The sequence below is a fragment of the Taudactylus pleione genome, unplaced genomic scaffold (assembly GCF_031769625.1).
Source record: "Taudactylus pleione unplaced genomic scaffold, aTauple2 ptg000977l, whole genome shotgun sequence".
In the NCBI taxonomy this organism is placed as follows: Eukaryota; Metazoa; Chordata; class Amphibia; order Anura; family Myobatrachidae; genus Taudactylus; species Taudactylus pleione.
Window position 1 is genome coordinate 5,426,812 of NW_028285378.1, and position 12,228 is coordinate 5,439,039.

General features: G+C 41.8%; 1 protein-coding gene across 3 annotated transcripts in view; it reads left to right on the forward strand.

The window, feature by feature from the left end:
* The window catches only part of KALRN (kalirin RhoGEF kinase), a 1,228,991-nt gene that overhangs the window by 814,073 nt on the left and 402,690 nt on the right, over positions 1-12,228 (forward strand). For all 3 annotated transcript variants that reach the window (XM_088460751.1, XM_088460749.1, XM_088460750.1), the window contains exon 34: positions 3,768-4,014. In XM_088460751.1, the coding sequence (XP_088316877.1) occupies positions 3,768-4,014 (247 nt within the window). The remainder of the gene's footprint in view (positions 1-3,767; positions 4,015-12,228) is intronic.

Sequence of the window (12,228 nt, forward strand, 5' to 3'; positions counted from 1 at the left end):
GTGTGCAATTCTTCTTAGAACATCATATTTTTATATTTCTTTACCATCCCTTAAGTTCTATATAGATATGAATATTAATACCTTTTATGCATTAACAATAATATAAAATATATATATATATATCCTAATTGTTTCCAATTACTCTGGGACGTTTATTTATTATTTTTTTTGCATTGCTGATTTACTGTTCCCCCTAGCACAGCTGTATTAGATGCAGCAATTAATGAATGACTGTGGATTTACCTAAGTCCTCCCATTGGAGTATACTATTGGAGGAGAGTTCCTTCTCTCTTAATTGTACTATCCAATCAGCTAACAGCGGGTATTATTTACATCCGGCTAGCGGGATGCATGACGAGCTTCCTTGAAAAAGCCCCCCGCGAAACGAGCATCGGCACTGCTCACGGGGTTCCTCTGTGCGCACGGAGGTCCCCTGCACCTTGGATCATTGACCATCCTGTCGTATTATATACCATCATTACAAACCAGGTACTTTTCTCCCTCCCTGCTCTCTCACCTACTGCGGCTCAGCACGAGCACACTGCACTGCTTGTCATCAGTGTGCTGTCACGAGTACAGCAGAAGCAGCTGCTTACTTTCTTCACTGTGCCATTACCCTGAAACTCTCATTCCCTCTGTAAATCAAGATTGGGAAAGGCAGATTTCATGATATATCAGAACACAGGTACTAATTTTTCACGAGAGAGTTACATTCTATTGGGGGAACCTGGCACCCCTTTTCTAGTACATTCATACCAGCTTTTTGATTAAAAGCAATAGGAATTATACAATTTATGTTTTTTCAAGTGCTATATCTTACATGTTTAAACAGCTGGGTTTATTCATATGATTACAGACCAGGTACTATCTCTTTCCTTCCTGCTCTCTCACCGGCAGCGGCTCAGTATTGATACACTGCACTATTTATTAACAGTGTCACAGCCAGAGATCTGCACCGGCAGCAGAAGCAGTTGCTATTCTTATTTCACTGTGTCTGTACTGTGGAACTCTCATTCCCAATCCTATGCCTTGTATGATTGGCAAAAGTAGATTCTGTGGTACATAAGAACACAGGCACTTTTTTTCACTCAATTTAGGATATGTTCTATCTATTGGGATGACCTGGTACCCTATTTTCTGATTATTTGATATCTGATATTTCATATTTTCCATTTCAGGATGGTCTCCAATTAATGACATATTTATTTTGAAAATTAATTATTCATATTTCTGACCTTGGTGCATTTTAATATGTGTCATCTTTTTCACTTTATCTTTTCTATTGTCACTTATATTTTCGCTGATATTTACACTAGGTAATTATTCACTTTGTTTACACAGTACACTATTTGTGTTTCCTTTTCTTTATTGTTGAATTTGCTATTGTTCTTTTTTTCTAGAATTTTTTCCAGATATTATTCTCGTCGTTTTGTACAATTTTTTGAATCCTTTTTAATAGACTTCAATAAAGATTTATCTTTTATCTCATTGTTAGGAGGTGTGTCTCTTAATGGGAGTACCTTTTTTTGTGCTCTTGCCTACCCTGTTTATTCATCATCAATCACGGCAGGTGTGCTTAGGCACAGAGGAGTGACCACTCCCTACTGTCTATTAGGGACAATGTTAAAGTTGTGCATGTCTTGTCCATGCTGGGCACATGCACTTAACTTGACTGGGTAAAAACCAGAGGGCGGTCTTACCCCCACTGATAATGTATATTGGAGTAAGATATAAGAATAAGAATAACCTGCATGCTTGCTCTGTATGTGTGTATCTTTTTAAACTTCAAGAAGTATTGTACTGCTGTAAACATCTGTATGCTGCACCCCCTAAACCAAGGGGAAGACTATTTGAGCAACAAACATCTTGCCTTTACAACAACTGCATCTGAATCCTGCGACAACAGAATTGCACCACACATTGAGGCCCCCCACAATGCTGCAAACATTGGGTGGATCTCTAGACTCTCCCAGTCCCTGGCCGGCTCCCACCTTCCGGCAGGATCACATAGCAGTGCACTGAACTTAGGTCCGAACTCCTGTCTGACCATGGCTGGCTATGAAAACTCTGCCCCCATTGCCGAAATAATGCCGCAATTCGCGGGTGCGTGGGGAACCTAATGTTGTGAAGTGCCCGCCCCATTAGAAAGCTGCTGCTGTAACAGTGAGTCAGGTAGTGTGTGCAGGCTTACGTCGTTCCTTCCTCCTATTATCTGTCTCTCTTCCTCCCCTCCTCTCTGTTCCCTCCTCCTTCTCTCCCACCTCTTCCCTATCCCTCTATCACCCTTTCTGTCTTTCCCCCTCTCTTCCTCCCTCCCTCTCTCTCCGTCTCCCTCCCTGTTCCTTCCTCTCCCTTTCTCACTCCCCTCCCCCCTTTTTATTTCCCTCTGTCCCCTCCTCTCTGTCTCTCTCCCTTCCCCCTCTCTCTGTCTATCTATTTATCTATCTATCGTATCTATATACTGTATATCTATATGTATATCCCCCTACTCAAAATCCTGCGTTTGCCCCTGGCAGTGTACTAGATCATAGGCCTCATTCAGCGGTACACTGCTGAACGCAGATTCCCGACCTACACAGTGTGTACGGGTACGCAGACCGTACCACACGCAGAGCGGCTTCAGACTGTCAGGGATCACTCAGCTGGCCACTATGGGTCACTCAGCTGGCCAATATTATCGCAGATTATCCAATGCTGTGTCCTTGGACGCAGCTTGGACGCCTCCTGCTGCATTACCATAATTGCAAGGATGGAATTGCAAAGCAATTCTGTCCTGTGCTGAATTAGGTCCCTTTCTGCTATGCTGCCAGTCGATTCCCAGCAGTGTTGTGGACATGAAGTAGTATGCTGCGATCTTGCCTGTTAGTGGAGAGTCCAGAGACATACAGATGTTTCCTCTTGCATTCTTGCCGCTAGATGGCAAACGTGTGCATGCATTGCATCTTGTGATTTGCCGCGGCTGCGTGCTCCACGGTACACCATGCCACGGCTGTATTTGCATCATGCAATCCTATAGATCGTGGGTGCAAACGCAATGCGAATACCTGTTACCAGGTGCACAACTCACACCATACGTGGCGTGATTTGCCACACAAGCGGCAAAGATGCAAGTGGACATAACTGTAGTAGTCGCTACGTGAGGCTGTGGCAATTTTATTGGGGTCCCCACAATTTAGTTGCCCCGGAGCCCCCACAAGCCTTTATTTCTCTTTCTGTAAGTTAAACATTAGCTCCTGACACAATCACTCTGGTATGTCTCTGTTTTTACTGGTAGCAAAAGAGCTTTGAATCATAATAAATCTTTTGAGGTCAGGTGCCAGTATGGAAACACTAACCTCTTGTGGCTGATTTTTTTCGTTCCAGGATATTATATAAGGTATAAGAGGGACTAAATATTATTAATGTAATTTTTGTAAGTAATAATCTACAGTGCCATACAGTGCAGAATTGCCTTTTATGCATAATATGTAAACAAAATGCTGAATTTGTATAAAGTAGAATACAAATATTGCAGCTTAGGACAATCAATATGCAAATTTAAAGTTTAGATTTATATATGTACAGATATATTTTCATTGCACAATTTGTTTCTACAATTTGAATATATTCAAAAATAAAATAAATTATATATATCTGGAGTCACCTGCATTTGATGCATCGTGAAGTATTATTTTCTGCCTACAGTATGTTATCTAATATTTTTTTTTTAAATGAGTACAATAAATGAGATCCTGCAGTGCTAACAATGTCTGTCTTTTTTCTTACAGTTGTCGGGGGGCTGTGAGCTCACCACTGTATTGCAGGATTTCATCGCTATTCACAGTAATGAGCTAAGCATCCAGGTGGGTCAGACGGTGGAGCTGCTGGAGAGGCCAAGTGACCGGCCTGGATGGTGTTTGGTGCGAACAACGGACCGGAGTCCCCCACAGGAGGGCCTTGTACCCAGCAGTGCACTGTGCATCTCTCACTCACGCAGCAGTGTAGAAATGGAGTGTTTTTTCCCGTCAGGAAAGGGTAAGATAGAGATGTTAATTCTGCATCAGCCACTGAGTCACAGCTTTTACTGTTTCCTGACACTTGATTGATTTCGTAACTAGCTCTTAGGCCCGTATTCAATTCCCGGCGAAACGTCTGAATCTGTGAAAAGTATAGCGGATGGTGTAATTTCACCAGGCGGAAACTTTTTGCCGTATTCAATTGCAAACACTTTTCACATACGTGAAAACGCTATGCAATGTAAGAGGCGAAAAAGATTTGCCTATGAATACTGTAGGTGTCACAACAATGTGCAAAATCGCTTTTTTGGGGTGCAGAGGTGAGGAAACCACTCTGCACCTTTGTGACAGCCGCCAAAGGATATCTACGTAAAAAAAAAAAAATTTGAGGAATGCCAAAAAAAGTATTCGAAAAAGGGGGTGAAAAAGTGCAAGTTGGGGGTACAAACTTATAAACTAGCGAAATATACTTTTGGGGGGTCTGCAAGTATGGGGGAGGTGTTTTTTTGAGTGCAAGTGGTTGCTGATGGGCCGTTTTTTACGTGTTTTAAAACAACAACTTAGCGACTTTTAACTATGCTTGCCCCCATTTTCAAGTACCCCAAATTTGACATGACTACCCCAAAAATATGCAAAATGCAATTCTTCACCACTTAAGCAAAGACGCTAATCGGAAGCAATTGAAGCTATTTGGGGGTACTTAATTGCTGTCATTAGGGCTAATTGGGGACATCTACTGTATATTGATACCCAATGTTAGTGCTTCTTTTGGGGGGGTGTCTGGCTGATTTCCCCATTTTTGACAGCACTTTCCGCCTGTTCAAGTATTGCTGGGTTATGTTTTCGCGTCCTTTGGAATTGAATACAGCGAATCGCGGGGACTCGCGCGATAAGTTTCCGCACCTAAAACACAAGATGTAGGCGAAAAGTCCGGCAGGCGAAAAATTATGGTGGGTGCGGAAATAATTGAATACGGATCTTAGCATTGATTGGAATCCTCTGACTTCCATACTGGTGTATAGTACTGATTGAATACTTTAGGTGCATAAACAAGTAACGATTTTGTAACCAACAATTTGTCAGATTATCTGACAGATTTTCTCTCAGATTTTCCCTTGAAAAAATGAACAATTTTTACAACGATAAACGAAAAATGTTCCTTCCCTTAATGAAAATCGTTATGTTGGACAGTCTGAAATAAACTACAAATGGGAGCGCGCTTGAACGATTTTCGTTCATCGTTATAACTCAGAAACTGAACGATTTTTTTAACAATTGAATGATAACGACGTCGTTATAGTTAAATTGGTCAAAAAATCGTTATGTGTGTACGCACCTTTAGACTTTCTTACTGGTGCATAGTATTGACTGGATCCCTTTGACTTCTTTACTTGCACTTCATATTGATGGGGATCCACTGACTTCCATACTGGCATGTAGTATTGTCTGGAATCCACTGTCTACCTTACAGTCTTTTAGTATTGATTGATATTGATCTGGGGCTCGATTCAGACCCGCTAGCTAGATGCGTTTGCTCGCTAGATGCATATGCAAATTCAGCAAGGCAGGCGATTGTACGGCAAGGCATTAGCACGCCCATTATGTCTTAGGGTGCAATCGCATTGTGTATGCAGACGCCCACCAGCCTGTCTTAAGACGCCCACTCGCACAAGTACTCTCCAGGAAGTGTATGCAACCATCGGTAACATCGAGTACCATCGGATGTGATCGCAGCACTTGTGGTTGACCATACCCTGCCGCAAGCACTGCGAGCGCTTCAGTGTAGATTTCTGCCAAGTGACGTGTACTATGACGCTGCCTCTTAATTATGCACGCCTCTGAAACGGTGTTAAGACGCTCAGGCACGCCTTCGTACGGACCTCCACTCCCCCGTTCTTAGCGGCCAAACCCCTGTCACCACCCACAAACTGCTTCGGATTCTCCTGTCGAGCGAATGCTTCCCGATCTCTTGCACTGGTTCGCACACACACTGCGATGCGTACGTATGCGCAGAATGTAAGCAATCGGCTGGCTACATGCGAACGTATCTTAGCGAGCGGGTCTGAATCAGGCCCTGAGTTTTTTACCGACACTATATTGATTGTTATCCACTGACTTCCTTATGGCACTTTGTTTTGGTTGTAATGTACTGACTTCCCACTTACTCTCGTGTAGTAATGGTTGAGATCCACAGACTTTATTACAGGCACTTACAGTAGTATTGATTGGTATCCACTGACTTCCTTACTGTCATATAGTATTGATTGGGATCCACTGACCTACTTACTGGCACATTGACTGGAATCCGCTGACTACCTTACGTATTCCACAGGAATCCACTGATTATTTTACTATCATATAGTATTGATTGGTATCCACTGACTTACTGGCTTATGGTATTGATTGGTATCCACTGATTACCTTACTGGCACATAGTAATGATTGGGATACATTGACTATCTGACTGGCACATAGATGTGTTTAAGATTCACTGGGCGGAAATCAATTCTTTTCATCCCCTATCGCGCCCGACGGAGCTATTCTATTCTTGCTCCTGTTGGGCGCGATCAGCTGCCAAGCGCTACATTTCAGCTCGCAGCCCCTGGGTGATGAGAGCTGAAATGTGCGAAAAGTGACATGTTTGGGCGCCCAAACATCACTTTTCGCCATCGCGCCCAGCACTTTGGTCGGGGTTAGCCGTTTTACGCGGCTAAACCCGACCACTTTGGGTGCGATCAACGTGAAACGCTGGCACAATTGAATAGCGGCCCGCGATCTCCTGTCACTTTAGACGGGAGATGCGGGCCGCGAAATCAATTGAATTCCGCCCACTGAATTCTTTACTGGCACTTTGTATTGATTAGTATCCACTGACCTACATATTGCCACATAGTACTGATTAGGATCCACTTACCTCCTTACTGCCACACAGTATTTCAGGATTCACTTACTTTTTTACTTGCACATAGTATTGATCGTGATTCACTAACTTCCTTAGTGACACATAGTATTGATTGAGATCCACTGACCTCCTTACTGACACATTTTTTATATTGGGGTGCACTGAATTCCTTAATGACACAAAATATGGATTGAGATTTACTGATTCAATTAAAGAGGGGACTATTGATTGGGATCCATTAACTGCCTTAACAGTACATATAATTTATTGTATCCACTGACTTCCTTACTTAGGCGCGTATTCAATATGGGGCGAAAAGTCCGAGCTATGACTTTTCGCCCTCATCGCCGCTTTTTCGGGAATAAAGTATCGGGCACGTACCCTCTTTATTCCCGTATTCAATTAGGATCCTTCGAAAATGGGTCCAGGAAATTTTTGGGAAATGTTCCTGGCACCCCCCTAAAGATGTCCAGACATGGGGGATCACTATGGGTACCCCCGCTTTTGCCTGCTGAAGGTTATCAGGATTTTGAATTAGCCGCGCAGGTGCATAAATGCACCTGTGAAGAAGGGGTGAAGAATAGCACTTAGCTTTTTTTGGTGGGGGGAAACTACTTCCATCAAATTTGGGGTACATGAAAATGGGTGCAAGCATATTTTTCAGTCCCTAAAGTGATATTGAAAATTCTTCAAAAATGCACCTTCCGCTACTACCCGCATTCTAGAAAACACCTGCCGCATACATGGGAACCACCCATGAATCAATATCGCTAATTTAAAACTTTGTTCCTCCCCAATATTTTTTTTTCATCCCCAAAATTAAAGTACATTTTTTTGGGTGTCCAGGGGATTTTTTTTCAATATTGTTGGCACATTACTTTTAGGGGACCTCCCCAGGGCTGCAGGCTATTTATTTTAAGCCTGCACCCCTAAACCCCAATTCTCCACTTTTTTTCACCATGTATAACATGGTGAAAACTTATCCCTGTTTTTTAACGCACCAGCGAAAAGTCTTTGAAATTGAAACAGGTGATATCGTCATTGGCGATAAATTATCGCCAATAACGGACTTTTCGCCTGTAACTGAATATCCCCCTTAATTACTTACTGGCACATCATATTCACTGGCATCCTTACTGGCATGTAGTATTGGTGGGGATCCATTGACTTCCATATTGATGTTAGTATGGACTGGGATTCACAGACTTCCTTATCTATTTATTATTACCAATTATTTATATAGCGCACATTAAGTGAGAGAATATTTGGCCATTCACCTCAGTCCCTGCCCTAGTGGAGCTTACAATGTATATTCCCTACCACATACGAACACATACACTAGGGGTAATTTTTGTTGGGAGCCAATTAACCTACCAGTATATTTTTGGAGTGTGGGAGGAAACCGGAGTACCCGGAGGAAACCCACACAAGCATGTGGAGAATATACAAACTCCACACAGTTAGGACCATAGTGGAAATCAAACCCACAACCTCAGTGAAGTGATGTAGTAATGCTAACCATTACACTCTCTGTGCTTATTGGAACTTTCTGTTGATTGGGATTCACCAAAATTCTTACTGAAGCATTGTATTGATTGCGATTCACTGACTTCCTTACAGGAATGTAGTATTGACTGGGATCCACTGAATTCCTGGATCCCAGAGCAAAAACACTCACTGTGAATATCCAGCAAGCTTTTTCCATGTTTAAAGGAATTTCCTATTACCAGGTTTATTTGCTTCTGTGTCACAAGAGGGTGCTATATTCCTGTGTAGAAATGGCATTTGTTCTGCATTGTCTGTGATTTTATTAGATGAATGTGTATAAGAAAGTAATGTGGCATGTGTTCTCCAGCTGGAGGTGGTGTCTTGTTTTATGGAATATTTGGGCTCTTCTTTTCTTTTTCTCGATTGGGTCCAGATGCATATTTGTTGAAATGTTTTTCTACACAAAGAGCAGTGGCTTGGTAATTATATACCTTACTGTTGTATGGCCAATTGCTGTTTCTACGCACTTTACATGCACTGAACAAATATTGAAAAAAAATTGGTATAAATATATACTGTATGGCGATATGTCAGACACTCTTGTAGAAACAATGAAGGAACATGTTATAATCCAGCGCAAGGAAATGATGCAACATTTTTATAATGTGTCTGATTTTTTCTCTGTATAATTACTGTTACTGTGTACAAATTACACAAGGCATTATTGGAAGGTTTTTCTTGTAAACACAAAAAAATTAATAGAAACATTACTACCTTGATAATAAACATTACTCCTCAGAATTACACTCTAGAAGTTTACCTCCAACAAGTTTTGGTTTTACAATCTATGCATCTGATTGAACACCCCATAAGCAAAACCTTGATCATGAACATATGGTGTTCAGATGGCTTTGGAGCATACAAACTAGTATAAGAGGAACCCATGAAAAAGGTGCTTCTGTTGTGATGACACAAATGTAATGTAACTTCTCTTATGTTACTCTGAATCATAAGCTGGTATCTACAGTGGCGTAAATTCATCCCAGATGCCCGGAGGCAAGTTATAATTTGTTGCCCCCACTGTCACAACTGCTGACACTGTAATGTAGCAATTTGCATGCAGACAGGCTATAGATAGAAGGTGCCAGCTGATGGTCTGACATGGCGCTCTCCACTAGTGTATGGTGGCTTCTCAGGAGTCGGGAAGGGGTGCCATGTATTGGGCGTCTATGACGGTATACTCCAGGTATATAATTACAGCCCTAAGTGGGGTGAATATGTAGTGGACAATTGAGGAGGTGCCCCTTCAGAGCTGGAGCCCGGCGGCAGGCGCCTCCATTGTCTCCCATAGTTCTGCTCCTGGGTATCTACACAGTGCCCCTGATTCCTCTTATAGCGCCAAGAAAGGTGGTACTCGGATTATAGGGGTATCCAGTCAGGTGTGTGAATTCATGTGTTACTGTATCTACCATCTTTATTTTATATATACAATTATTTATTTATATCTAAACTATTTGACTCCTATGAATTGTTGATTTATTTATTTTATATGCAGGTCGAATCTCCCATATCCAAATATTCCGAAATACGGAATATTCCGAAATATGGAATTTTTTGGCATGACTGAGATAATGAAACCTTTGATTTTTGATGGTTCAATGTACACAAACTTTGTCTAAGGCACAAATTATTAAAGATATTGTATAAAATTACTTTCAGGCAGTGTGTATAAGGTGTATATGAAACATAAATGAATTTAATTTCTGTACACAAACTTTGTTTGAGCCACAAAATTATTGAATATATTGTATAAAATTACCTGCAGGCTGTGTATATAAGGTGTATATAACGCATACATGCATTCTGTGTGTATATTTGGGTCCTATTCCCAAGATATTTCATTATGGTATGCAAATATTCCAAAATACGGAGTATTCCGTTATCCTAAATACCCCTGGTCCCAAGCATTTTGGATATGGGAGACTCAACCTGTATTCAGATATTGCTGTGACAATCAGGACAGTTTATCACACCCAATCAGGTGTTTTATCTCCTCCGACAGTGATCAGGAGCTTGATTGGTCAGTCATGCAATAAATAGACCATCAGTCTAGCTACAAGACACAAAGACCCGGTGACTGGGGCCCACACTAGTGAAATGAGAATATACCAGCTAGGAATTCCACCCAAAACAAACAATCTGTGTGTCTAGATGGCACCCTATACCAATGCAAATACACTGGGGTCTGTCTATGATGATATTGCACAAATAACAGTTTATTGTAATGAAAGTGTTAATCTACCTCCTGGCAACATCTATCCCCTCTTGTATGCCTTATGAGTGCTACCATATGTGTTACATGTGTTATAATGACCTGGGCTGTAACATTATCATACAGTGAGGCTAAATTCTGGTGCCAGGTTAACCATTGGACAACCAGTACTGGTATAAGGCATATTGCATTTGATCCCTGTGCTGTCTCCTTTTCCAATACTTACTGTTTTCTACAGTTCTGGCAGTCTCTTCCTGAAGAGAAAGACTCCATGTGAGTAGCCCAGACCCCCGTAAACCCATGAATGTGACCATGGCTACCTGCGCTCATTGCTTCTATGAAGGAGGGTCTGTGCCACTAGATTTTTTTTATTGGGGGTCTGGAATAATGATCACACTATAAGACTCAGTAGTGACCATTTCTGTGTGTTTTCACATTGTCATCTCCCTAATTATTACAATGGTATGATGTGGGTGGACCCAAGTGTGTTTTAAACAGAATATATAGGACTAATTCTTAAATGAGCAGGAACCACATTAACTACTAATGGTGATTTTTTTTTTTTCTGCCTAACCCATGGAATATGCACATTTAGCAACCAGTAAGTAATTTAGTACATGTGTGTCACTCCTTGGACAGTGTGGATGTTGTCTCTTTCGGCTAACATACATAACTTCATAATCTTGCAGAAATTGCTATTTCCCCCAATACAGATGTGTCCTCATACATCTATCCTCCTTGCGCACTAAACAGGCCTTCTAGTCGCACCATGTCGTGGCGTGATTTGATAGCGCAGAGCATCTATTCGTGTAACTTTTTTACCTTCAAATGCGTCTTACTTGCACAGTGATGCAAATATTTAGCACAAGCAGCTTCTGATGATTAAAACGATATGCAGGATGCCTATACACTGTGCGTGACTGCGGGTGTATCTGCATGCAAAATGTTACTTTACAGTGTCAGCGACTGTAACACTGTAACGTAGCATTTCGTTTGCAGAGACACCCACAGTCGCACACAGAGCATAAGAGCATAGGCATGCTACATATCATTTTAATCAGCAGAATCTGCGTGTGCTAACTATTCACATTGCTGTGCAAATAAGACACATTTGAAGGTGAAAAGTTGCACGCAAAGACGCTCGTTCGTTACCGAGTCACACGGAGCTCCCGCATTGTGTGGCGTGACTTGTAGCGCACGGAGGATAGATGTATGTGGTATCTGTATACCACCCATTATAAGAGCTGCATGTTACTTCCTGTCTTGTGCTTAGGGCTTTTGATAAGCTGAGAGATCCGTTGTGAAATGTAGATTCATTATAGTCAGCTATCACCACATTTATTATATTTATGGACGTGTCCAGGAACCAGATGCCGGTATGATCTGTGTGTGTGTACTGCGCCCTGGAAATGCTCCACCTGTGCTGACATCATTTGGACTCGCCGTCTGTGGACAGATTCATCTTCCCCTCTGAACCCAGGGTAATCCTTTCCCAGCACTGTTACAGCTAACGCCTCGCTGGATACACCCTTCTGCCCGTTTTACACTTTGGTGAAAGGGTTAACCAAGCA